This window comes from Nothoprocta perdicaria, unplaced genomic scaffold (assembly GCF_003342845.1).
Source record: "Nothoprocta perdicaria isolate Ctin4 unplaced genomic scaffold, notPer1 scaffold_58, whole genome shotgun sequence".
NCBI lineage: Eukaryota > Metazoa > Chordata > Aves > Tinamiformes > Tinamidae > Nothoprocta > Nothoprocta perdicaria.
The window spans coordinates 1,856,814-1,883,190 of record NW_020455843.1 but is presented as its reverse complement, the minus strand read 5'-3'; the positions used below and the strand labels follow the sequence as shown (position 1 = coordinate 1,883,190).

Below are 26,377 nucleotides of genomic sequence, written 5' to 3'. Positions count from 1 at the left end.
TCCCATATGTTTTGGACTTGCTTTTGCAGAGCATCAYGTCACCTCTATGCAACCCTGATCGGGTCTACATAGCATGGCCAAGCCCCCACGTAGCACTATCACAGCACATAGACTGGGCTTTCATTACCCACGGCTGGAGAAGCAAGAGCCAACCCTGCTTTACAAGCAGACCTGGGCTGAGCACCAGCTTTGGGCTTGCCAGCCCTGCTGCGGCTTTGACAGCCTCCTCAGRAGGACACAGCTTATACCAGCAAGACTATTTCTGCCAGGGGAGGAAACTATCTCTTTGCGTGACATAATCCGGAGTCTTTTGGCTTGTCCGTGTCGCCTCAAGCTGAGCAGGCAGATGTTGTCACGGGTTGGAGATGGAAGGCACCCCCTGCTAAATGACTGGCATGAAGGCAGCTTTGCAGGGCCAACCCTTCCTTTGCAGAGAGAGGTGATGTCCTCCCGGGCTGCTGTCCCCCACCTTGGCTCAGAGAGGAGCCTTCTGCATGAAACCAGCAACATTCACAAACGTTCTTCTGTGTGGCTGTGAATGTGCCTCATATGGGCTTAGTTTAGTCCTCTTAACATGAAGGACCAAACTCTCCCATCTATAATCTTTTAGATAGCACTTATAAACTTTTAGATGGGTACAATGGAGGGGTCTCATCATCCAAGTGCAGGTGTGGGTGAACCTCCAGGTGCAGAAGAGCCACAGAGGTTGCCCAAGCTGTGCGGATTGCGGTGATTGTCCCACCTTTGGTCCCTCCATGGATAGRGATCCCTCTGGTGAGCTGGTGTTGAAACTTATGTGTTAAATCCAAGATATTCTACTTTCCTTCCTGCCTGTGGCACCTATAACTCACCCACCAAGTGAGCAGTGACACAGTTGCTCCTCTATGCCAAGATCTTTAGACAAGATGCAGATGATCCAAGATGAGCAAGGCGTCAAGCTCTGCAAGATCTACCAAGGACTCTGCAAGCACTTGCAATAGCCACGAGGTCCTCATTTGGAGCTTCAGGTTTTCTGCAGCAGCCTGGAGGACCTCATTTTGGAGCTTCAGGTTTTTCTGCCCCTCAGGTCTTTGGAAATGGCATTCCCTGCAAACAAAGGAACCTGGAGGGAAAAGTCCTTGCTCACATCAGTGAGTTTCACGCTGATCTTTCCCTGTTTTTAGAGAAACAAGCCCCGTGCAGGCAGCCGGATGACTCTGTGTCCATTCCCACCTCCACTCCGCCTCGTGGTGTGCCCGGGCACATCCCCTCTTCCTGCCCACCGTTCCCAAGGGAATGTCCTGGGCCAGCGCCGCTCCTGCAGCTCTCACTGGTGCTGACGTTTCTCGGTGCACAAAACACTTAACCGGTCGTGCAGCAGCAGTCCAGGGACCTCAAAGTGCTCGGAGATCTTGAAACGAAATGGCTCTGATACATGTGAAGTCACTCTGCTGTGGGAGCTGCTCAGAACAYGCCACTTCTGCAAGAAAAAAAAATGAAAGGAAAAAGAAAACAAAGGATTAGGGGAACAAGGAGTTCGGGTTTTGGTAGAGTTTATTTTTCTTTTCCTTGAGAGGAAGTAGACTTTGGGAAGAAAAGCAGTAATTTTCGTTGTGAGAACTGAATCATATTTTATTCCAGGGAAGGAGAGGGCATTGGGAAAAAAAAAAAAAAAAAGGACAAGGACATATCCAGAGAATTCATTCTCAAATTCTCAAACAGGAGTATTTTTTCTGCAGAATGGAAAAAAGAAATGAGTGAGAGTCCTTGGGGTCCTGTTTGACAGCAGTCACTCCAAGGGATTTGCTGAGTGGAGACAGAGGATCTGCTGCTTTTCTGGTTTCTTCTGCTCCTTTAAGTTACAGGTGCCCTTTTTGTTGTTGCTCCCACCCGCAGTGATGGACACGTGTAAATTCAACCTGTTTGTCCCGCTGAACACCGAAACATGTCTTTGGTGTGGGCAACCACGTTGTCATTGCTGGGGGCAGAGCGTGGGGAGCGCAGGCTGGCACGCGGCAAAGGGATGCTCATGGGAGGGAAAGATGTAATGAGCTTCGCAAGACCTCTGAGGGCTGTTTTTGGTGGTCCGGGTGGATGTTCGAGGGTTTATATCCCAACTTGTGACCCGTTTCCCACTTCCTACCCTTGGCTCMATGCGTTGGCTGGATTGTGCATGTCCCAGGACCTGCTCCCTCGCGTCTCAGGTCTTCTCCACGCTGATGGTCCTTTCGCACAAGGCCCTTGTTGCCCCTGGATGGCTGGATGCAGGACTGAGGATAAAACATCTCCCGGAGCTTGGCCACCGCTGCTTCGGGTGCCTCCTGGAGCCAGGAAACGTGGCTGGCCCCAGCACAAAGAGCAGCTCAGCAGGGGCTGAGCTGGGATTACCACAACTCTGGGTCTGTCTCAGAGCAGCGCAGGGGGAAGGAGCTCGGGGATGTCTCCTCGGGCTATTTCTGAGGTGCCTTCTGCAAAGCCTGCTGTTGCAAGGCTATTTTATCTCTTCTATATAAAATAGCCTCTGTTTCTTGAAAATCCCTGCTTCTGAAGCCAAAAGGGCAAAATGAAGAGCTTGAGTCTCTCCAGGCCGCTCTGCTCGCCTTGGCGGGGCTCCTGCCTTCGTGAGTGATGGGAAGGGTCCAGGTGGCTCTTCTTGGGTGATACGAACCTGGTGACAGGGCAGGGCTCTCTGCTGCGAGCTCAGCTATGTGGATATTAGCAGGATGCAGAGCTAGGTGTGCAATCAGCAATTGCAAGGTGTGCAATCAGCCAGGATCGCTGTCTTAAAGCCGAGTGTTTTAGCATTTCTCCCAGTTCCCTCCTTTGGGCGCTCCCTCGCTCAACCTTCTCCATCTTGGTCCATCTTGAAGAGGGTCAGAAGCAGAAGGTCCCTTTTCCGCTCACGTTTCTGCCTGGATTTGAGCACAGGGCCAGGCCAAGGGAGAGCAGAGGCACAGTGCTGAGGGCCTGGCTTGCATTTACCCTGCGTGCCTGGCTAAACGCAGGGATGACTCCCGCTTTCCGCACAGCTTGTGCTAAGCTCGCTGCGTGGGAGGGCGTGATAAATAGTAAAAGTGATGGAGGGATCAAATCTCATCACTGCATTTTCTTTTTTTTTTTTTTTGCAATTGTGTATAGCTTCCTCAGTTTGCGGCTGAAATGAGTCAGTTTGGCCCGCTCCTAACGTGGTGACATTTTTGCATAAAAACCAAGGCGGCCTTTCCCGGCGGGCTCTGCCTCCTGTGCGAGGCCGGGGCCAGATCCGAGGCTAACCATTAACCCCGATCTCCCCGCTGAGCAAAGCTGCAAAGCTCCCGGGCCGCGCTGTGTTGCTCCCTGCCCCTCTCCCGGCAGCCCAGGGGGTCTCCCGCGTGTCCAGCTCCATCCCTGCCCGCACAGAAGGAGTTAAGGGCTCCGCGGACGGTGCCCAATCAGGCAGAGCAAAGTGCAGGCGCTTCGCCCAAGCCAAGCAACAGGTGATCTCTTGTTTACGCCAGGTATTTCCTTTTCACTACTATTGCTGTTCTATTCTTCTCCTCCCAGCTGCAAAGCAGGTGGGGAATCGAGCCGGGAGCCCCGGGAAGGGCAGGGAGAGCAGGCGGCGGAGGTAAATCCCTGCACGCTGCCCGGTCCCGCTGCATCCCCTTCCCCTCTCGCCCTGTTTGCTCGGCGTGGGAGGGGAAGGAGCCCACGGCGGCCACGGGGGCTGAAGGGGATGGTGGCTCCGGAGCGGCCGCTTCCCCTCTCCCAACTCCAGCCGGCGGCTGGRACCTGCAAATCCGCCGCCTCTGGAGCTTGCTCCCGGCTCCAGGGAGGAGTGAGCGGGGGAGTCGCTCTGCGCCCTTGARATTCCTCCGGGTGAGTTAATGATAAATCGTGGACGGGGCTCGGGAGCCATGGGTGCCGGTGGAGACGGGCTCCTTGGGATCGTGCTGGGTCCGGTGCACAGGTTGGTGGCTGCTTGTGGGGCTCTGGTTGGGCCATGTCCCGTGGCATCATGTGCATGGAAGGGGCAAAGCTTGGGAGGCTGCCGTGTGGGAATTGCTCTGGGATCCCCTGGGATTCGGGATCCGGGAGCAGCAGCGGATACCCAGGGAGATGCTGGGCACGATGCTGGGGCAGAGCCCTGCTGGTGGGCGGCTCTGTGGGGAGATTTCCTGGTGGAAACCATTTGTGGGTCCATCCRCACACAGGTCTTTTGTAGCCACAACTGTTACGGGCCAGTCAAGAGCGGCCACCTCGGTGCCTCTTCGCTCAAGCATCCATGGCAAGGAGGGGCATTGGGATCATGCTTGGAGCAGCGGGAGCAGCTTGTCCTGGATTAATAATAGCAACGCCCAGATGGATTCGTTAGGGTCGATAAGGGGCTTGGGRTGCCCGCAGCCACCGCGCTCCCCTTGCGCTCCATGGCACCGACGGGTGACGCCGGAGCGGCGCCCAGGCTCCGGCTTTGGATCCATGTGTTTCCTTCGGGCGGTTATTGAACGTATCCTCCCGTTTGCAAATGGGCCCCGTGAGCCGGGCTGGGTGCACCGCGAGCTCCCCTGAGTGCTCCGGGCTGCAGAAATCACTGATGGACGTGTCACCACCACGGGCCGAGCAGGCACCCTGTCCCGAGGGACTTTCTGGTGCTCTCCATCGTCTTTGCTTCTGGAGAGGGGCTCAGCCGCTGGCCAGGGAGGGAAGCGAGGCCAGGGGAAGCAGGCAGAGACTTTTGCACCGCGTGTGTGTGCACCTGAGACGCGGCAAAGGGGGAAGAGCGATAGCGACCGCAGGGGATTAGCAGGGGGAGGTGGAGCCGGCCGCGCTCCCGGCTCCGGCTCCAGCTCCGGCGGGAACAATGCGGCCTTTATGGAAGCAGGGAGGTGGCTGCTTGGCACGCAGGGGGACGGGGGCGGCAGCGAGCGCCGTGTCCCTCGGCTGGCCAGGGACGCGGGACGCGACAGCTTGGGGACAGCGTGTCCCATGGCCAGCCTGGGGGCACGGCGCATGGTGGGGGAGATGTAGGATGGGGCAGCGTGTCCCCTGGCCACCTGGGAGGGTGGGGGACAGGGGAAGTGGGTGGTGGGATGGGAGTTTGGGATACAACATGTCCCTTGGCCAACTGGGGGGTCATAGGACTTGGGAGATGAGCCATAGGATGGGACAGTTTTGGATACGGTGTGTCCCTTGGCCAATGAGCGGTCATTGGTCATGGGAGGTGAAACACAGGCTAGGAGGCTTTGGAATAAAGTATGTCCCTTGGCCAAYTGGGGAGACTGGGGAGGTGGGAGGCTGGACATTGGATGGGACAGTTTGGGATACAGCATGTCCCTTTGTCATTTAGGACATGAGACATGGAAGGTCAGATGCAGGATGGGACACTTTGGATACAGCATGTCACTTGGCCATTTAGGATATTAGACATGGAAGGTCAGATGCAAGATGGGACACTTTGGATACAGCATGTCCCTTGGCCATTTAGGATATTAGACATGGAAGGTCAGATGCAGGATGGGATAGTTTGGGATACAGCATGTCCCTTGGTCATTTAGGACATCAGACATGGGTGGTGAGACATGGGATGGGGACAGGTTTGGATACAGCGTGTCCCTTGGCCAACTTGGGCCCATGGGAAGTGAGACATAAGATCGGAGGGTTTGGGATACATCATGTCCCTTGGCTGGTTGTGGGGACAAGMAAGGAGATCCCAATGCCGGAGAGGTGTCAATCCAAGCGCTTCCCCCGCTCCATCCCGGATAAGGGCCCTGTAGGAGGCACTGGCTGTCCTGCTCTCCCTCTGCCACGCAACTCAAGAGCCGCCTGGGTCTTTTCATCTCATCCCTTTTGTCTCGGGCTTATTATGTAAATAGCTGAGGCAGCCCCCATAATGAGAAAGTAGTTTCCCAGAATACAAAGGGCTGTAATTATCTCATTAGCAGGCAGAAAGGGAGAGGAGCCGGTTTCTAAGCCGCTTTCTTCCGTTTCCCTCGGCAGCCCAAGCAAGTGCCACCCCTCAGCAGTGGCTCCCTGGCCCATCTCTTGCCACCCACCTGCCGGGAGCGACTCGGAGGACGCTGGGGACCTCCGTGCAGACCTGCTGCGCTCTCCTCGCTGTGGGATCTGAGGATGTTGCTGGTGCAGGTTGTTCTGATGATGCTTTGAGGTCAGGGAGGAACACGCTCTGATAGAGCAATGTATATAAATAGGGATAACCCAGTAGCTGGCTCTGAGATGAAGCACCAGGCTGGAGGGTCATCCTCAGGTCCTTGAGTGCTGTCTTTAGCTGTAGAGAATTGTGTTGGAGTAGAATCCTTGGTCCCTGCTGTGTTTAAGCACCTATGGGAGGTTTTGAGCCTGCTGATGTGTTGGTACCATCCCGGTCGTTGTGTATCCCCCATGAAGCTGCAGGGCTCACTGAGGAGCAGGGACCTGGGACATRTGCCCAAATGAGATGCTCCTCAACAGGAATCCAGGACAAGATCTTCATAATGGGTTTCTGTGGGAAAAGGTTCTGGGTTTTCTTATCAAACAAGCAGCAAAAAGCACCTCTAGGGCCATGGTTCTGCTTTCCTGCAAGCGCCGGGCTGGGTTCTGGTGTAACTTAGATGCATTTTCCTGYTGGCATGCATCACTTAGACATGGTGTGATGTGAAATGGCCTTAGGGTTGCCCCCACGAGACCATCCTGGGGTTTCTTTGGTGCCCTTTTGCTTCCTGAACRGATGCCCTGCTTGCTACCAGCTAAATGCTGAAGGCTCCGTGGCAGAGCTACACAGTGCTCTCCAAAGCATCCCTGTGTGCAGCGAGGTCTCCAAGCCCTTCCCGAGCTCTCCAAGCCCTTCCCCACAGCTCTGCTCCTGCCTCCTCAGTCCTTCCCCCTGGGTTTGCCCTTGTGCAAGACTCCTGGGTTGCCTTCTCGCCAATTTGGGAGTCAAATCAGGTCCAGCTGGGCGGCCACCCGTGCACCGAGCACTCAGTGGCCCCGGAGAGCTCGTCCATCTCCTTGCACGGCAGCAACTGCAAAGTCTTTGCAGCGCAGGACGTGCAGACAGGCAGCCAGCGAGAGGGGTGCGTAGGCAGATGGAAACCCCGCTGCAGAAGAGCCCTCTCGGRGTGGCTCCTTAATCCTACCCGAATCTGCTCTTTTGGCCCTGAATAGTAAAAGAAAAGAAAAATAAGAGAAAACCTTCTACAGCCTCTAGGTACAAAACTCCGATTTGCTTCAGTGGGGATAAATAGAAGAGAACTCTGTCCCCCTGGGAGGCAGCAGGAGTTGTTCGCCTGACATGGTCTGGCTTCTGGTGGTGGAAAAAACGTTGTGGCTGAGAAGTGGGAGAGCTGCGTGTTTTTGAGGCAGGTTTGAGCCCAGCAGGGTTGTGCTTTTGTGCGGGACTTCAGCCGTGGAAGGAAACGCAGCAATTGCCAAGTCAGGATGTCAGGGGCAGGGAAGAGGAGTTGGAGAAAGTGCAGAAAAGAGCCACAAGAATCATATGAGGGCTGGAAAAGTGTCCGTCAGTGAAAGACTGGAAAAGCTCTTGAGAAGGGTAGAGGAGGAGGAGGAGATGCACTGGAGGCGGGTYACAGGAGAGAGGTGGTCTTGAATCCATGTTATGGTGATGCTCTTGGTCAGATAACTCCAACATCATTGTATGGAGGTGCTGAGTGCTCTCTGGTGATGCAGARGAGTCAAAGCAGTAGCAGAATAGTGGTTCTGGCCCCACCATCAGGCACAGTTGCTCTCACAGACGCAGTGGAGGCCGCCAGACTGGTGGCCGTGGTGCGTGAGGAGATGCTGGGAGCTGGGCYCATTCAGCCTGAAGGAGGTGAAGGGAGATGTGGCTGCCACCTGCAACTGTCTGTGGATGGGGRTTAAGGGAAGAAAACCTATCCAGGCCCACCTTCAAAGCGCGTGTGGATACGACTCCTGGGTTTCAGCAGTGCTTTTTCTCCAGTGCTTGCTAAAGCTTCCCTAGACAGAGGCGATGTTGCTCCCTGTGGAGTCTGCTGTCTTCCTGCTTCCAACCCCTTCCCTTCCCTGTCCACACACCTCTGTACAAGAAGCTGAAATGCTCACAGCTATTTTTCTTCCTCCCGCTTTGATGCCATTTCTGGCCTGCTCCATCACCCCAGGATGGGATTYCTTTTCATCTCCAGCAATACCTCCACTGCCACCAAACAGAGCCYGAGCCATAGTGCCGGTGTAGGTGCTGGAAACGCACATGTTTTCCTTGCGTGAGGAATTGCAAGGAAAACCGATGTCAGAAGGTCATGGGAACCCCTGTTGGAGCAACCAGGAGTGGTTGGGGAGGCTTCTCGACCTTGGGATGCCTTTGCCGCCCGTCCCGCGGGGACCACATGCCAGGGCCAGCGCGCGTGCCGGCGCCCCGCGCTGCTCCGGGGCGCTTCGTTAGCGCTCTCTGCCCGCCAGCACTGATTGATCCCCTTTCCGCGTGGCACCCTGCCCAGGTATGTCTCCCAAAGGCCTTCGGTGCCAGCGCGTTAACAATTAACCTGCTCGGGCAGAAAGAGCCTCTGCAGTCGGGGCTTAGTTAACTGTTCAGCTGCTTATCTGAGGGCAATTTTTCTTCTGTTGAACTGGAAGGTATTTGCTAAATCGTGCGGGTGAAGCAAGTGTGAAGGTGCCGGAGCTGTTTTGCGGGTTACTGTATTCACAGCAGCACCCATGAACCCCCCAGCGTTGCAGGCAATGAAGAAAGTCCAGGTGAGAGGCAGCAGGAAGGGTTGGGGAAGGGGAAATGTGCAGGTCATGCAATGGGGAGGTAGCTGTGGAGCTGCAGCAGCTCCCGAGGGTGTCCGGCCATGCCCAGCTTGTCCCTGAAATCCCTGTATCCCCAGCTGGATACAGGGATCCTAGCTCGTGCAGGCACGAGCACGGCCCACGGCACTAGGCGCCTTTTCAAGGCAATGTGCTTTGGTGGAGATGTGTGCTGGGAAGCCTGTTTTGCCTGTGATGCACACAAAGAAACTCATTTTTGGCTTTTTTTTTAACACACAATTGCTCGGAAATGGGAAATTAGATCAGTGTTTTTTCTGGAAAGGTTCCCTTCTCTTTTGTGTCTGCAGAAAGTCCCTTCGTTTGGGGTTTTCCTGCACTCACGTGGGTTTCAGGAGCTGGAGGGAGGGTAGGGCTGAGTTTCAGCTGCTGTTTCGATAGATGCCAGTCAGGAGTGATTTGGGCAGAGCTRGTTCTCCATGGGGATGACCTGGTGTCTTCCAGAGGCCCCTCCGAGCCCATGGTGAGGATGAAGAGCGAGGTGGTCCAGGTGTTTCCCCATTACAGTATTGCAGATGGGCTATAACATCTGGAAAGATATAACACATGGGAAGGCCAACAGGTTGCTGAAACCTCTGAAGCCCGGGGGTGTTTGGAGCTGGCTTCCCCTTCCTCTCCCTTTAAAGAAAGGGCTTGGGAGTGAAACGCTCCTTGGTGCAGGGGAGCTAGTTTGGGTTCTTGCTGGAGCTGCTCCGAGCTCCCTGGGTGGGAAATATCCCATCCAAGAGCTGGATGGGGACATTGACATGAGGATCCTTATGGTGCTTTCCTCCTGCTGCTCGCCCTCCCTGCAGCTCTGCCGTTTTCCAGCCTGGGCTGACAACCTTTCAGGGGTTGCATTAAATAGATTTACAACCGGGAAGTCCCATTTGCCCCCAGATCCGCAGCCCTGGCATTAAAGCAGCACGTGTGTGTCAGGGCAGGCTGAAATACGGCCATAATATCCCCGAGCAGCACTCGTAAAGGGCAGGACAAGCGATGGCAACGCTCCGACCCTGCTGCAAACCATCGTAGACGGGCTCTAGCTCTTTGGGAAAGCAAAAATAACCCTGGCCAGCACTGCCTCATGCCCCGTCTTTTTAATTTGCTAACAGGGTTTAAGAAAAGATGTGTCCTTGGGGATTGGACAGTTTGTACTATACGGCAGCACCACAGGTGCTGGAGTGCAGAGCAGTGATTTCCCGGTATYGCCATCCCCGTGCGTTTTGGAGCGGCAGGACAGATGTCTGAATGGTTTACGACCTCATCCCGCACTTTAATTAGGCTGCTTGTGCTTAATGAGGCTTCCCATGGAGCCCTGCACTGTAAACTAATGAAATCCGAGKGTGCTGAGTTGCAGCTACTCATAAATTTTGTGGCTGCTGTTGCACCGTGGTCCTTGCAGCAAGGCAAGATGCTCGGTCCCTGCGCGTGCGAGGAAGGAGATTTCTCCAGGCTCTAGCAAGGACACGTCCCCACGTGTGTCCTCCATGTGTGCAACCTCCAACACCTTCACCCCAAGGTTCCCAGGCAGGAAAGCCAACAACCCTTGAATTTATGCATGGCCAATACCTACCTGTTGGCTACCTTAATTTACTAGCAAGTCTCAGTGGACAGTTTACCACCCATCTGCAGATCACCATCAACCTGGAGATCGCTGTTTAGAGATGAACAACATTTCAGGCTAAAAATGCAAGGATTTCCTGCTAACATCTCCTAGCAGGGATGAGCAGTCCCTGCCGGAGCCAACCTCAGATTTATTGGAAAGCTTTTACCTTGTTAAAGCTTCCCTTCCACAGCCAATATTTATAGTGAAGATAAATGCTTTGGTTCCTCCGCAATGATTAGGGGGCCAAAGGAGAAACGGGGCATTGAGGCATTGATCCACATCCCAGATGGAAGTTTCTCAGTTACCATCTTTGTTTCCTTTYTGGAGAATCACCTAGGAACTTAATTTTGGTTAGTGCTCCCTTGGGCGAGAGTACTGCTCAACCCTTAACTTCATAGCTCACCTAAGGAATGATTTAGGTACAACCTGGCTAAAAGTTAAGAGTTGGCCAAAACACACAAAATCAAGAGCTGTTATCGTTGAAAAATGGCCCTACTTGGCAGCTCTGTTGTCGAGGATATGCTGGCACTTCTGGAATCTCCTTAAAAACATATTTGAAATGCCTGCTCATATGCTCTGTTTATCAGATTATCCAGGGTTTACAGTCAACATAAGCTAATATTTTTCAGAATATTTTCTTGGAAGTCTCCCAATGAAAAGAAAAAATAAAAAACATATGCAGAAAGGTCCATTTTCGGGACCGCCCCTGCAGCTTGGATGCCCCAGCAGCAGAAAGCAGCCSCTGCACCTGCTTTCAGGTCACTGACGTTAAGCGGGACCATCAGCTGAACCTCCGGGCGCTTGGGCCACGTCTCTAGGCAGATGTGACCTTGACACAGACACCACCACCCAGGAGCAAAGGGAGCTGCAATGCTCCATCCATGATGGCCACGGATGTCCATGGCAGGAGAAGTCATGCTGTTGGACAGCCACCTCCCTGCCCATGGCTGGAGGGCATTCCCATGACTCTGCCCAGGCTGTAGCTCCCACCCAACCAAGGACACTTTCTTCTTTCACACTCCATGGATGTTGTTGGTCTTTTTTTTTTTTTTTTTTTGAGGATCAAATTCACTAGTTACCTCATCCTGCCCTTGGAGTAAATGTCACTGTGGAATTTACCGAGCTGAGGAAAAGGTAAACTGGGTTTCTCCTTCGCCAGCTGAGCAAGGCTGGGGAGGACTGTGCGTGGAGGCAAACGCTGCTGCAGCCTTCCCCTATCCAAAGCCGAGATCTCCCTTCCTGGTAGTTGGTGTCCTGTAAGAGACAGAGAGCCTATGAAATCCCAAAGACATTGAAAGACAGATTAAAACAAAGGTAATCAGCAATATGAAAAAAAATCACTTGATTAAGAAAATCCCCAAGAAACATGGGTTGAGTTTGGCTCTCTTTGGGTCAATAATCCAACCAAGGCTCTACGTGACCAGCATGTGGCTAGATGTATCTCTAGATGTTGTGCACCCATGAACAATGCTGTTGTCCTCTGGAGAGGGCCTGTTGCTCTTTGTAGAGAGGTGCAAGAGGGTCATGATCCCTTGAGTCCTCCTCAGCGTGCTGGAGATACATCCAAGTACTGCATGGCACGGCCCTGACTCAGCACAGCAAATGGCTGGTGATGGTGTTTGGGACCATACCTGGATCTTTGTCTCCATTGGTGGAGGATTTGTTATGTCTTACTGATAAATATGTAGATGCCTCGATGCTGGTGGATCCCCTTGCTGTACTGTGACATGCAGTGATGCCCGGGTAAGCTTCACTTGCTGCTGAGCCTTTGTGCCATAGACAGTGAGCGACACGGAGACGTTTCTCTTGGGGGATCAGAGGTGCAGCCTTTCAGGAAAAGCATCAGCACTGCTGAATGCCCACCCAGTGCTCATTACTTATTATCCCTGGTGGCTCAGTGGGGCAAATCCCATGGGGAAACTCTTTCCTCAGAATCCTGGACGTGCTTGAGAGCCACCTGGTTGGGAGTCTGGTCACCCTCCAACGCCTGCCCTGCTTGGTGCACGGCAGGGCAGTGGGGTACACATCTGTACCCACAGAAAATGCCTCAAACCCTGGAAACCGCTTCCCTGTTCAGCAGGAGCTGTCTGCTTTCACTCCAGCCCCATCTTCTGGGCACCAGAACAAGCTCTTAAATCATTCTAGGCCTAACCTAACTCTCCAAAGACATAAAACCAGCTTTTTGCTTTTACTTGGATGAGGGTTGACTTTCCAACTGCAGCCCAAGGAAAACCCCACAGAAAGGCCCTCCCATGTTCCATTTCTGGTGGCCTTGCCTGAGTCTCCTGGTCAGACCACTGACCTCTCCCAGCTAAATCCCATCCTTGTTCTATGGCCTGAGAGAAAGTTGCTCCAGGAGCGCCGCACAGACAGGGACATCTTCAAGGACAGACCTTGTTTTACTGTCTGTAGCTTACAGTGTGTCTGGAGACACCTAGCACAGGGCTGGGTAGGATCCAGGGTTGAGTTTGGTAGGTGTCCAGGCAATGAGAAGGTGTGGGTGAAGATATGTAGGGTCTAGATGTTCATTGTGGCTGAGACCCAACTGGTGACCCTGGAGTAAGACTGATCATGGAAATAAGGATACCTAAATCAGAGAGAAATACAACAACCATCTTCATGTCATCTGCTTCCCATGTTCTAGTTTTGGCAGTTCATGGCATAGATTGGCTAAGAATAAAGGGGAAGGGGAGAATAAAGGTTTTAAGGGAAACTTATAATGGTACTGGACAAAAASTGCATTTTAGAACTGAGCTCTTCAAGGCCATCTGAAATACACCCAAGGAAGAGATGGAAGGTTTATTTCTAAAGGTTTAACCTTTAAACCTTTTAAACCTTTAAACSTTTCCTAAAGGATGTGCTCTAGGGAGCAACATTGCCCAGGCCTATGGATGGATCAGGGATGGGAAYTCTCCATCCAACTATACAAGGTCATTTAAACCTGGGAGCAGTGTCAGAAATAATTCAAGCCCAGATTGTGAGCAATTTTAATAAATAATTCAAGCAAATGACTGTGTCCAGCCAATCCCAAAGAGCTCTGCTTCCTAAAGCCCTCCATGGAGATGACTCAGCCCTTGGACCTGAAGGCTTAACAGCAGSTCTTTTGCACAGTAAGGAGAGGGAGTTGGGTGCTCCCTATATGCCCTGCTTCTCCAAACTGTTTTGAGGGTCACAAAGAGGAGGAGCAGCCACCTTCCCTTCCATGAAAGGCAGCCCCATCATCTGCTCCATATTGCACACCAAGACRGGACAGCTCCTGCCCTGGCTGGTCTGGAGGAGAGGTAGATAAGATGGATAAGGGCACCTCTTTAACAGTCCTTTATGTTTTTCCGCCCTCCCAGTGCCACTGAGCTGTGCCTCCACCTTGCCTCCGAGCTGCCATGGCCACACTAGAGACGCTGCCAGTTCTTAGTGAGCCAACGTACCCCAGCCAGGAGAACTTCCACCCTTTTGCTCCCCGGCCTTCCCAACCCACCTCCCAGAGCACCATGGGCAGCGTGGGCAGCGGCGTCGCCAACGACCAGGAGTTCGCCATGAAGAGCGTGGGGACRCGGACGCAGAGCAGCGGCCGGCAGGCGGAGGGGTCTCGCAATGGGTATTCCACGCGGGACATTTCCAACCGCTACTCCGGCGAGGAGAAGACCTACAAGTCCGAGAAGGTCTCCAACTCCCTCTACATCAATGGCGACTTGCGCAAGAGCGACAAGGTGAAGATGGACATCTGTGGGAACGTAACCACCAACAATGAGAAGAACATGCCGCCTCCGCCCCAGTACCGAGAGCCCAGTAACCCACCAAAGATATTGCCAATCTCTGGCAAACTAGACCAGGTGAGAACCCTTCCTTCATGTTGCCTGTGTCTCTAAAACCACAGATCAGGAAGCCTTGAGCATGGTGCAATCCTGGCAGACAGCATAATTCTTACTATGCAAAGTAATTCTTATATACAGATAGTGCAATTCTTATTACTTCCAGGGGATTAAGCAAAGGGCAATGCTAGTTCTTGAGGAACCCAAGAGATCGATAACAAACCTTTCACTGCTAAGTTTCCAGCTCATTTAAGACCACATTGAAGTCATCAGCTAGTCTGACCTAGCCGAGACGCCCTCCTCATCTCCTCTGTGGAYAGTGGTGAGAGCTGCAGTCAGCTCTTTCAGTAGGTCCAACATCTGAGTCACACTTTCATATTGTGGGCCATTTATAAGTCATCTTCAATGACCCACTGGCACCATAAGGAATTGCTTGCCCATGGCTACAGTGCAGTATCTGCTCAAAATCCCAGAGCTACTTCTAACGGACAGGTCGTCACAGTTTCAGAACTACCCCTACCAGTATTATTGCACAGCCAGGCATGATCCTCATGGCTCCTGTCAGCCTCATGGAACGAACCTCTCCCAGGTCTAACAGAGCAGAGCCTCAGACCCAAAGGCAGAGGTGTTTTATATAGTATGATCTGCTCCAGCGACTCCCATAACTTGTGTCCTGGGAGGCCGCCAGGCTCCCTGCCTTGTGCTGCACGATTTCTGCAGTGCTCAGTGGCCTTATCTCCTTGGCCATTAATCTGCCACCTTCCACCAAGCCCTAACAGTCCATCTCAAAACCACATGCCAGATGCCAGGGTTTCAGTCTCTAACCTTGCCCACTCACCAGGGCTCGTACTAACTGCTTCCCATGAAAGGCTTCTGCAAATTTGGCAGCACGAGGCAGCTTCCTCTATGTTCATTTTCACCTGAACTACAGGAGAATCAACCCATTTGGGGGAAAATTTTGCTTTTCAGGTGCATTCACTGCCAAAGGAATGTAAAAACCTCTGCAAGTTTTAAATTCTTTCTGTAAATCCTTCAGAGCTGCAGTCCCTTCTCCTCCCAGCACTGCTCGTGGCTGCAGGAAACCCAGATGTTGAAGCAGCCTCACCACGTTGCTTGGCCACCACTGCTGCACTTGGGCCAGCAATTGCCAGGCCCCAAAGGTCCCATGTAATCTCCAAGTCCAAGCATAAGCAGGACACAATGTTCACACGGAGGAGGGCAGACTGCTGACAGGAGGGAAATGTGTTGCTCCTAGGCCAGGCTGGCTGCTAATCCARGGTTTCAGTTTTCAACAAGGAAACACCCCCTCACTGCAAAGAAATACTTCAAATATAACCTGCCAAAATTAAACGAGCTGTTTGGGTCAGGTCTGGGAGGCAAGTGGCAACGTTCCCTCTTGCAGAGCGTGCTACAAGAACCCGAGGAGATTTTCAGGGGAAAATCATGCAGATTTGGTCAAGATATTTTTCAGCTGCGGTGAGGGGAGATAAGAGTGTTGGCCTGTGAGTGGCCAACTCCTCACACGTCCCTCATGTTAAAACCCAATTAGTGCAAGGTTTACTAAGGCTGAGAAATGTGGAGCTAGCAAAAGCTGGCTCAACCCATCAGCTGCAGCCTGTGCCGATGTCTCTCTTATGTGTGTTGTTACTGAGCTTCCTGCTATGTTTGATGTGTGGTCCTTTTTCCTTTTGCAGAGCAATGAGCCCTTAGTTAGACCCTCAGCCTTTAAACCAGTAGTTCCTAAAAACTTCCATTCCATGCAGAATCTCTGCCCGCCGCAGAGCAACGGGGTGACAGAGAACAGAAAGAGCTTGAACCATGCCAACAGCAATAGCCCGTCCGCACCCAAAAGTGGACTCGACAAGACCAGCCTTAACAGGACTACAAACCAAGTGGGAGGCCTTTCAGATTCAGGCCGTAACTCGTTAACAAGCCTGCCCACGTACGGGACAGGCTACAGCCAACACGTGGGTCCAATGAGCGCCTCGACAAGCCACATCAACCGCATCGGGACAACCTACGTGGATAAGAACATCGTGGGATACAACGGGATATCTACCTCAGACAGCGGGCGGTCTTCGAGCAAGAGCACCTCTTCGTTCAACAGACTGAACCATCTCAACGAAACGATGCCTTTCCACTCGCCTTCAACGGATGACATCATCCAAGACCTGGAAGACCGGCTGTGGGAAAAGGAGCAAGAGGTCCTCCAGATGCGAAGGAACTTGGACAAAAGCGAGGCCGCCATCTTCCAAGTGTTCGAGGAGAAGCAGAAGATCTGGGAGCGGGAAATGGAGGACTTGAGGCAAAAYTATGCCAACAAATTGCAGCAGGTTTCCAAAAAGGCCCAACGGGCTCAGCAGGCCTTGCAGCTCCAGATCTTCAAGCTCCAGCAGGAGAAAAAAAAACTCCAAGATGACATGGGGCAACTCCTCCAACAGCGAGAGGAACTGGAGAAGAAATTCGTGGCTTTCAAGAAGGAGCAGGCCGAGTTTCTCCCGAAGATTGAAGAGACCAAGTGGGAGGTAAGGTCTTCTCTGTAATAACGGRGAGTTGTATCTAGGTCTGGGGACTTTGTTGAACAGTTTGTGCCTAGGAGATAGCAATGAGTTTGAACGCCAACTTTTCCTGGATCTGTTTGARAGCCTAAAGCTCGGCCTACACTTATGCATGGAGGGGGCGAGATTCTTCCAGACAAATTAGCAATCTAGACATTAATTAATTGCCATGTGGACACTAGAAGTGAATAAAACATATGCATTTTGGCTAATGCAAAATTCTCTTGATTTCTCTCTTTAGAGGTTGTGCTCTGGGGTGMATTTCGCAGAGATGTTGCTTGAAGTATCTCCCGTTTGTCTTCAGAGCACCCCACAGAAAGTGACTGTGGGTCTGTGGCTCCTAACTTACAGGTGACAATGTGGTCACGCACCTACCTGCCTGAGCCTCACACCTGTAGTTTTCAATTAAATTAAAACAAATGCAACTTGTTGCGTGCAAATCCTTGTGTTGGTTAATAATTACACTTCACTGCCAGGTCACTCCAATGCAGAGCATTTGAAACCGGTTTCACTGAACACAGATCTTTCCACAGAGGTATTTGTGCCTAACAAAATTGAGCTTAAGTCTTTCTTAATTAAATTCTTGCAACATCAGAATTTGGGCACCCACAAAACCCACTTTTCAAATATTTGATTTATTTTTAAAWTAAGGCTTAAAATGAGAGAAATGATACTGATAGCCAAGTTTACCTCATGCTTCTTACTATAATGCGCTGTTTCCAGTTGCTAATAAGTTTATCTCTCCTTAAAGTCTGAAAGTCAAATTCCTCTTGCTATTTCTCCTCTTGAGTCTTACCGTTTTTTCCCCCATTTCTATTTTTAGGCCATTTTATCAAACACTGTTTGTATAGCCAGCACTAGCATTTTTTTTTTTCAGCTTGATTATGTGAAGAATTTTAATCCTTCTACAGACTGGTTGGAAACTTCAAATTTATTAAGAGTGCAGAAGCAAAAAGGTAGTTCTAGAATCCAGACAACCTTATTCTGCTAGTCCTGATGGAAAGCCAATGAAGCTGGGCTTAATTAGGATCTGTAAGGTGCTATTTGCAGATGTTCAGCAGAGCTTATTACTATTATTCAGCCTGCTATTGAATCTCTGCAAGTTACATCCAGCAAAAGCTGGCTGTGCTGTCCCACCTACCTCCTTGGCCAGCTGGTCGCCCCAGGTCTTTTTTTCTCTTCCAGCAWGTTAGGGCTGGTTAAGTTCCCTGATTTTGCACTGGTAAAATTGCAGACGAGTTTTTGATTATCTTCCTCACTTTTGGAGTTCGGGCAGGAGCATCTAGTGATCTTGACGCAAAGAGGTGGGATTCAGCCTGTGGATCAAGAATCCTAAAATTTGCAGGCACCTGGGACTGAGCCACTCTAGAGGCTCCGTGGAGCCTGTCCCACTGCCCCGATTACTGCAGCCAGCAGTGGGATCTCAGAGGCCCAGAACACAAGCAGCTGCCACCTTCAAGTGTTCTAATCCATAAGCTGACTCCTATCCAAGGTGTTCTTCATCGTGTATCTCCGCCTTTTGGGAAAAGCTGGCCCTCGGAGGGGCACTTATTTAGTGAACCCACATGAAAGGGATTCAATGTTTAAACTAAGTAGTAATTATACAGCTGAAACTACAGTTAAACCAGTGTGATGGACCTGAGCGTTTGAAACAGGTAGGTTCTGGAGTGGGTGTGGATGCTCAGAGTTAGGCTGGGAAACAGCCTCAGCTCTCAACTCCAGGGAAGGCAGTGTCAGTAGGACAGGACTATGGATATGCTTCCCAGCTCTTCAGGGCTTCGTAKAGGGCTCCAAAGCATCCTGAGCTTTGAGGTCTTCCTTGGCTCTAGGCAACAGGTAGGTCTTCTGTAGCAGAGGATGGGGGAGGTTGAAATGAAGGCAGYGGAGAACAGCTACTGTTTGGGAAGCACTTTCAACCAGATCAGAACAACAGCAGACCTTGCACACACTCCACCAGGAAAAAAAGACCRAGTATTTAATTTCTGACATGAGAAAGGAGCTTCAGGACAGAAGACRCCCACCTGTAGGTAGCTACAAGTTTACTTTCAATTATGCCCTTCYGTTGCCCAGCCCAGATTCCTACCAGCACAGGTGTCAGCACTGGTGTCACCTCATCACCAGTGAGGATCAGAGTGCTTAGCTTAGCTACTGACTTAACTCCATCTGCGAAGAGCGTCAAGTCCCTGAGAGATGGGAATAAACATGAGATCTCCAACAGAAATGTGGGACAACCTCTGGTCTTTGGCATACACTGGGTCCCTGCAATAGCTGGAGGTCAGTACTTGAGCAGCTGGCTGCACAGCGTGGCTGTCCCCTCCGTTCCTTCATTCACGCTCTCCCCTTGGCCCTCACAGGTGTGCCAGAAGGCGGGCGAGATCTCTCTGCTCAAGCAGCAGCTGAAGGATTCCCAAGCGGACGTTTCCCAGAAGCTGAATGAGATCGTGGGGCTGCGGTCACAGCTCAAGGAAGGTAAGAACTTCTTGCGGGAGAAGGAGGAGCAAATCCTCACCCTGAAGGACTCTTACAGTTCCAAAAGCGTCAACCTGGAGATCTGYGAGAGCGAGCTACAAAGGAAGATGAGCGAGGTCCAGGTGCTGAGGGAAAAACTGAACCACTGTGAGCTGGAGGTCTCTGGCCTGAAGCGGACACTTGCCAGCATGGGACCTTCAGGRCCTTTCAGCGGAGACCTCGCCGAGAAGCTGAGGGACCCCCTGGCCTGCGAGAGCGATGAAGCCAAGATGCAGCGACAGAGYGAGGACAGCGTCAACACCCTGCGGAAGGAGTTGGAGCGTCTCCAAACGGAGCTAAAGCTGGAGCGGCAGCAGCGGGAGCAGCAGGTGATGGACTTTGAAGAAGAACGGCGCACGTGGCAAGAAGAGAAGGAGAAAGTCATCAAGTACCAGAAGCAGCTGCAGCTGAACTACGTGGAGATGTACCAGAAGAACCAGCTCCTGGAGCACAAGGTGAACGAGATGAACACAAAGGGCACCAGTCCCCCGCACACCGAGGAGAAAAAGCAATGGACTCCCTCCAGACTCGAGCGAATAGAGTCCACCGAGATCTGAGGTGGGACCAAGACAATAGCAGTCCCTTTTTTTATTGCTGTGCATGTACTACCTACTCAAGCCAGTGATCTTCCGAAGGATAATATGCTACCATAGGAGAGGTGTGAGCCTGCTCACACCAAGCTCCATCACCCCTACTCTATTCTTCTGTGCTCTGTAGGTAAAATAACTGTGGATGTGCGTTGGTTTTCTATCGATAATGCAACATCTCGTTTGGTTTTGTTTTACTTTTTCCTAGTACAGCTGGTGAGGGTCAATTGGCTCTTTTGTAATCTGCCGTGACTGTTACTACTCTTCACTAGAGGCTGCCATCCCTTCTCCCAACAGTTCACCCCTCTCTGSTTGGTTGGTTGGTTTGGAGGGTTGTATTTGGTTTCTTTGGTTTTCCAAACATTATGTGCAGCAAAACAGTTCAAAGTGGCAGGTTTTTTTCAGGGCGTTTTTAGCCACATTGGCTAATGGGGCAAGGCTCTAGGGATCATGAGCGAATTCAGTGCTCTGCATCAAGTATGCTGTCTAGACGGTGGTCTCAGTGAAGTCAGTGGGAGGGTGGCCACTGATTTCAGTGAAACCAGACATATCTCTACCAGATGACTCCCTTTTGCCAGCCTATGGCTACCATGGTCGCAAGAGGTTAGGACATCCTTGAGGAGCAGGATGAGCCTGTCCTGGTAACATAAGCCAACTAGGAACTAGTYGCCCAGTGGGAGCCTCTTTTGAGGCTCAGCAGAGCTTGACATATGCTGCGTTTCCTGTTTGTGGTGGCTTCCTTCATTTCCACTCCCATCTTTGGTTATGAACCAACCTGGGAGCAGAAATGCCCTCCTTCCTCCGCCTTGGTCTCACTGTTCTTCCTATCCGTTCAAGTTGGCTACAGCAAGAAAAGAAAAAAATCTCCTAGAAACCCAAGCTCGTTTACCTTCTGAAGAGCCCTCTTGGTCTAGAGCAAGCCCATAGAGTCAGTGGAACCAAGGTCCGGGGAGCCATCCAGACCTGTGGGATGGTTGTGCAACCTGAAGCTTCAGCAGTTTGCCCATTAGTGGGCAGTGGGTAACTGTGCCATCCACAACGCTTCGGTGTGTTTCCTCTGTTCMGGGTCTACTGAAGAAAGGCACCTGAACCTCACTCAGGAGTTGCGGTGAGCACATGGCATCACAGCCAGGTAATGATGAGGTCGGGAGGCGAGTGCTCACCTTCCACACAGCTGTTTGGAACAGGGCCCTTAGCAGTCCCACAGGGTATGAAATATTCTGGGGAAAAAKAAATTGCAGGTCCAGTTTAAGAGAATATTTAGCTACTAACCCAGAGCAGTTTCAAGATGGGACAATGCTTAAAAACATGCAAGTGCTTGTGCTCCTGGATGAGTAACCGGAATGCATAGTCACTGAGAATGACGTGTCAAAAAAACTCACAGCTTTCAGCTTGAAAAGGTGGGCAAAGCAGGCCTGGTTCGACCTTCCATGGACACCTCTTTARAATGATCCACAAAGAAAGGTGAAAAGCGCTCTAAAATGGGCCTTGCCCTGTCTGAGCAGAGGCCAAAGGATGATTGCAAATGATCCTCAGGGGGCATCTGCCCCAGAGGAGCTCRAGGAACAAAGCTGGAATTCACATTCATGGGCTGTCCATGTGAGGTGACCCCAAGGGGAGTCTGCCCAGACCATGACTCACCTGCGAATCAARGAGGGGCCTCAGGATGTTGAGTGGCAGGTCCCCTTCCAAACAAGACCTGAAGCTACTCCTGTACAGTGCTTCCCTCCCCCAGAGCTTCCCTCTCCATGAGTAGGTTGGACCTTTAAGTTGGGATCAAATGTTGTTCTGGAGAGCTCCAGACTGAGCAAAGAGGATAAGCAGGAGAAACGAGTCCCCAGCTTGTCCCACCAACCTCCTGCCAGAGCCACCATGCAGTACTAGTGGCCAGGCCCTGCTGCGGCTGCCGGTGGTGGACGGCAGCAATTCCTGCAGCTTTAGGAAATGGGGATGTGTGATGGGACCAGCCACTGCCACAAGCTGTTGGCAGGACCGCAGTCCCCATCCCGACCCTCCTCTTTGCTCCGGTGCTTCACGGGCTGCAGCCTGAGCCAGGAGCCTCAAGGACACTGAGGCTCTTACACGTGGCCAAGCAAATCTTAGGTCTTCCTCCATTCCATCGCTGGGCCTTTGTGAAGGAGCCCAACACCCCTCAAAGCATCTTGTGTCACCTTGGCTTTCTGTGCCCTTCTTTCCCCACCAGATCAACCCGCAGTGTCTTCCTTCCCCCAGCAGTCAGGAGGCAGCTGTGCTTGTGAAGGGCTTTGYGGTCTTTGGGAGGGAAAAAAAACAGCAAAGCACAAAGAAATTGCAAAGAGCTGCCCCAGCCTGTCATGGGCAGCTCTGAGGCCACCAACAAAGGGCAAACATCCCACAACAACACATGCCCTTGCTGCTAATGAGTCCCACAACCTAGGGGATCTTTTGCCACTTGGCTCCTCGCAGCACCTCTGACGTTACATTTGGGTTCCCACTCCCCTTCACAGGAGGCAGGGGTTCAGGCTCCAGAAAACCCACGAGCGGTTGAGTTTGGAGGATCTGCTGCTGAGGAGGTGAACCAAGTAACCACAAGTAACCCAGAACCAAGGTGTGTCAGTAACCAAGAGCAATGGACACCAGCAYCAGTCTATAGGACACCTGCTCACCGGAGCTCCACGCTAATGCATGGGCACCTCATCACTTGGATGTAGAGCTGTGATCTAGATCTGTGCAGCCTCCAGGGTGCCTGTTCCTGGATGATAGGGAGATTTGCCCACACCCACTAATGAATTGAGCTGCTGCTGCTGTTTTTCCTCCTACTAGGACTAACCAACACCCCCCCCAAGCACTCAGCTGACCTGCAGAAACCACCTCCTTAGCTAAGCTGCAGTCTCCAAGCATTAAAGGTGCCACAAAATGCAGATATTTTTGGCAAGGGCACTCCCCCAAGTGCTACGTGTGATTCCTTCACTCCAGGAATCCTCCCCACAATGGGATGGGATGCACTGTTCCCATCACATCCTCTCCCATGTGCTAGTTCTGCCCTTTGAAGTAATTACCCTTTGCTCAGTAGCTCTGGAGCAAAACTTTGGTGGGACACCTGGGTTCCTGTCACCTGTGCTCAGATCTGGCCCAGACTGGAGCTCACCCGACTCACTGCAGACTTCGGCACCACCTGATGTCGGCTTTTCCCCACTGGCTGGGTGAGGCTTTGTGGTCTTGGCTTTGGAACAGGACAACCACGGGGTGCCAGACTCATGTTTTGATGACATATCCTAGAAATGGCCAAGGAGAGACCCATTTCTATGGAGCTCCTGCAGGCCTGATAAAATGTTTCTGTCCCATAACCCCCGCCTTCAGAGTTTGGGTTTGACCATAACCCAGTCCTCCCTTCCACCTTTGCTGATGTGTGATGTTTTCAGTGCAATTCTGTAGGTCACAGAATCACAGAAATGGCTGAGGTTGGAAGGGACCTCTAGAGATCATCTAGGCCAAACGCCCTGCTCCAGCAGGGACACCCAGAGCACGGGGCACCCGGKCRCATCCAGGCGGGTTTGGGAGATCTGCAGAGCAGGAGCCTCCCYAGCCTCCCTGGGCAGCCTGTCCCAGGGCTCGGGCACCCTCACAGTGAAGAAGTTCTTCCTCACATGGAGATGGAGCTGCCTGGGGTTTCAACTTATACCCTTAAGTCTAGGTACTGCCCTCAAAATCGTGCAGGTGACCCATGTCTTCATCCAAAACAAGAAACCAGGTCATTTCTAACCTGTCCTTGGCCGATAGCAAGGGCTGTGCTGGCGGGGGGCTCAGCTCAGGCGCCCGCACTCCAGGTCCACGATGCTGTGAGCGCCGCTGTCCCGCACGCAGCGCCAGCCGACCTGGCGCTTTTCCTTGGAGGCAGTTACGTGGAGCGCCTGCCGGGGCGCATCCCTCGTGCGGGATCCCAGCCACACTCCAGGCGGGCGCACGGCYGCTCCGGCAGCACGCCCAGCCACTCCGGCGCTTCCCATCCAGGAGGACTTGGGCTCAGCGGGTTCTCCTGGGGTGCCGGGGAAGGTGCAGGCCGCCCTTCTCCCCTCCTGGTGGGAGAGGGCTTGCTGTGCTCCGCCACCCTGCTCCTGAGCTCCTGTTGYTGTCACAGGCTGCGCGTTGTGCCGGGGAGCACAACCCCCGTGTGCTCAGTTGGGGTGTGAGGAGCACAAGCGGCGCGCGTTGTTGTGCTTCACACAGTCCCACTTAGCTTCTGCCGCCGCACGGAGATCACCCGTTCGCCGAGACAGGAATCCAAGGGTTGCTCTTTCGCTGCTATGTTATACGGAGACGAGCGTGCTCGGATGTAAACCACAGCCCGGCTCTGTACATACGACAATTAAAGGAATGGACGAGAAAGCTCTGTGGCTTCCATGTCGCTCYGCTGTGTAGAGGGTGCTCGGCACCCTCGCAGCTCTCGCTGCCCCCCGGGATGCGGAGCGGGCGCCAGGTCCCGGCAGGGCCACCCGCTCCACACCGAGCCCATGAGGGCTGCGYGGCGGCCCCTCATCCCGCTGGGACGCTCGCCATCGTCCTCGGCCTTCTCCGTGACCAAAGAGCACCGCGGGCCTGGAGCTGCCTCTTGCCTTCCCAAAGGAGGAGAAGGCCATGGATGGGAACAGGGATGGAGCTGGCAGGGGATAGGGGGCACCTAGTGGAGCTGCTTCCCTGCCTCCAGCTGGGAATGTCTGCAGGGCTTCTCTTGTGCTGGTAGGACTGCAGAGAGAGAAGGTGGTTTCATCTTGGTTCCTGGATGATGAGCCCAGGTGTCCCCGATGATCCAGACTGGTTAATCGGGTTAATCACCTCCGTGCTGTGCCAGCCAGCTCCACATGTCACCCAGGGAGGGTAGGGAGCAGCTGCTGTTCCTTTTTTTCTTCTTTCTTCTCAGGGAGTAGGGAGTTTCTGTATCTGTCTGCACGCTGGGACAGTGTGAATCGGGCAGCAATACTGTTCCCTCCTTCCCAAGGAAACATCATCTGAGGATGGTCACTGCTCCTGTGGCCCGGGATGCTGAGGCATCTCTGCTTGCCTTAGCTCCAGGACGGCTCCTCACGCTGGTCCCGGCCTTGGGCAGGGCCCGTGTGAGACGGGGGTTCATCTGCCCCTGGAGAAGGGTGCTCAGTGGGCTGGGACATAGACACACGGTGGCCCTTTATGGAGCCCCCGCTCCATGGTGGTGCCAGGCCTTCATTCCACTCATTCCTGCCAAGACCCCAGGAGTCCAGTGAGGTGCAGACAGTGACAACCTTCCCTGGCCTGGGCACAGATCCAGCTTGTTCCTAGTCTAACCCAACCCTTGGCCTAAGGGTTAACGACCACTCCACAGGGTTACTTCTCATCAAGATACCACTCTTTGTCTTGCCCGTGTCCTGCCTCTCCTGCTCCCCAGTTCTCCACACTCCCTGGACTCATCTAGATCATCAGCCCCTACTGCCCAAGGAGCAGCTGGTGCCTCTTCCAGCGCCCTCCCAGTTACTTCCAGGAGCAAGAAGGAGCCGCAGCCCAAAGCCCCCGACAGTAGCTTGTCCCAGTCTTGTCCTAGAGGAGCTTCCTACGGATCCTCACCTCTTCCCTTGGTCCGTCCCAGGTCAGCTAGAAGGGCCCTCCTCTACCTTCCACCCTGTTTCTCAGTGTAGGACATCCCCATGGGCTGCAGTCCCCTAAGCCACAGCGAGGAGCTTCACACCCTGCCAAGAGGGCACACAGCGCCCACGGCACCCGCTCCCCAGCATCACACGGCACTGGGAACACAGCCTGCGCTGGCTTCCCAATGGGATTTTCCATGGTGGCAGTGGGGCTTTTGGCAAAACCAGATCTGGGGTGCTCTGTCTGCAGGACAAACCCCTCCCTGGCTCTCCYGATGAAGGAATCAAGTCAGATCTGGAGATGGGACAAGCGCTGACAGGAAGGGTTACGTTTATTTAAGGCACTTTTAGAGATCTGTTTGCTCTCTGTTTTCCATCACAAAGCAATAGATTTTTTGTGGGGTTTTTTTTTTTTTTTTTGTTTTCTAAAAAAAAAAAAAAAAAAAAAAAAAGATTTTAAAGGGGCTACTGCTACCCCTGATAGCTGCAGGTAAGATTACATTCCCTTGAAGACTTCCGTAGCTCCAGCCCTGGGCTCTCCTTTGGAAAGGGCCAGGCCAGGCCTGGCTCCAAATAAGCACTAGTGGCCTGCGTTTGGCTGCCCCCACTCACCCCGAGAGCCCAGAGCCGCCGTAACCAGCAGGGCAGCTGGGTGCCAGGGCACGGGACCCTTGGGCACCCATCCCGTGACTGTTACGGGCTCCCTGCAATAGGTCTTTAGCTCCCTGGCATGGGAGCCGCGGGGTCCCCAGGCGTGTCTGAGCTCGCAGATACCAACGGGAGACCAAGCCTTCAGCACTGCCCTGGGGGCCAGGCCATCCGAAGGGCCCTCCTGGAGCAGAAGGGGCCCCTTCCCGCGTCGGTCGGAGGGACCGAACGTGCATGGGCAGAGCTCCGCCGGGCAGCAGTCTATGCTCCGTGCAGTCGGTCCCTCCGCGCGCAGCGGCRTCCCGCGGGGCTGGGACCCTCCAAGGCCTCT

The 26,377-nt window shown here is 53.0% G+C and overlaps 1 protein-coding gene across 2 annotated transcripts; it reads left to right on the top strand.

Moving 5' to 3' along the window:
• Nucleotides 1–3,785: 3,785 nt before the first annotated feature.
• On the top strand, nt 3,786–23,142 carry LZTS3 (leucine zipper tumor suppressor family member 3). 2 transcript variants are annotated; one of them, XM_026048881.1, is made up of 4 exons: nt 3,786–3,837; nt 13,684–14,172; nt 15,846–16,676; nt 19,064–23,142. In XM_026048881.1, exons 2-4 carry the CDS (start codon nt 13,723–13,725, stop codon nt 19,772–19,774), a joined length of 1,992 nt encoding a protein of 663 aa, XP_025904666.1. In that variant the 5' UTR covers nt 3,786–3,837; nt 13,684–13,722; the 3' UTR covers nt 19,775–23,142. The 2 variants fall into 2 exon arrangements, with proteins under 2 accessions (XP_025904666.1, XP_025904667.1); XM_026048882.1 differs by lacking the exon at nt 3,786–3,837 and having other exon boundaries at nt 13,792–14,172; nt 15,915–16,676.
• The last annotated feature ends 3,235 nt before the right edge of the window (nt 23,143–26,377 follow it).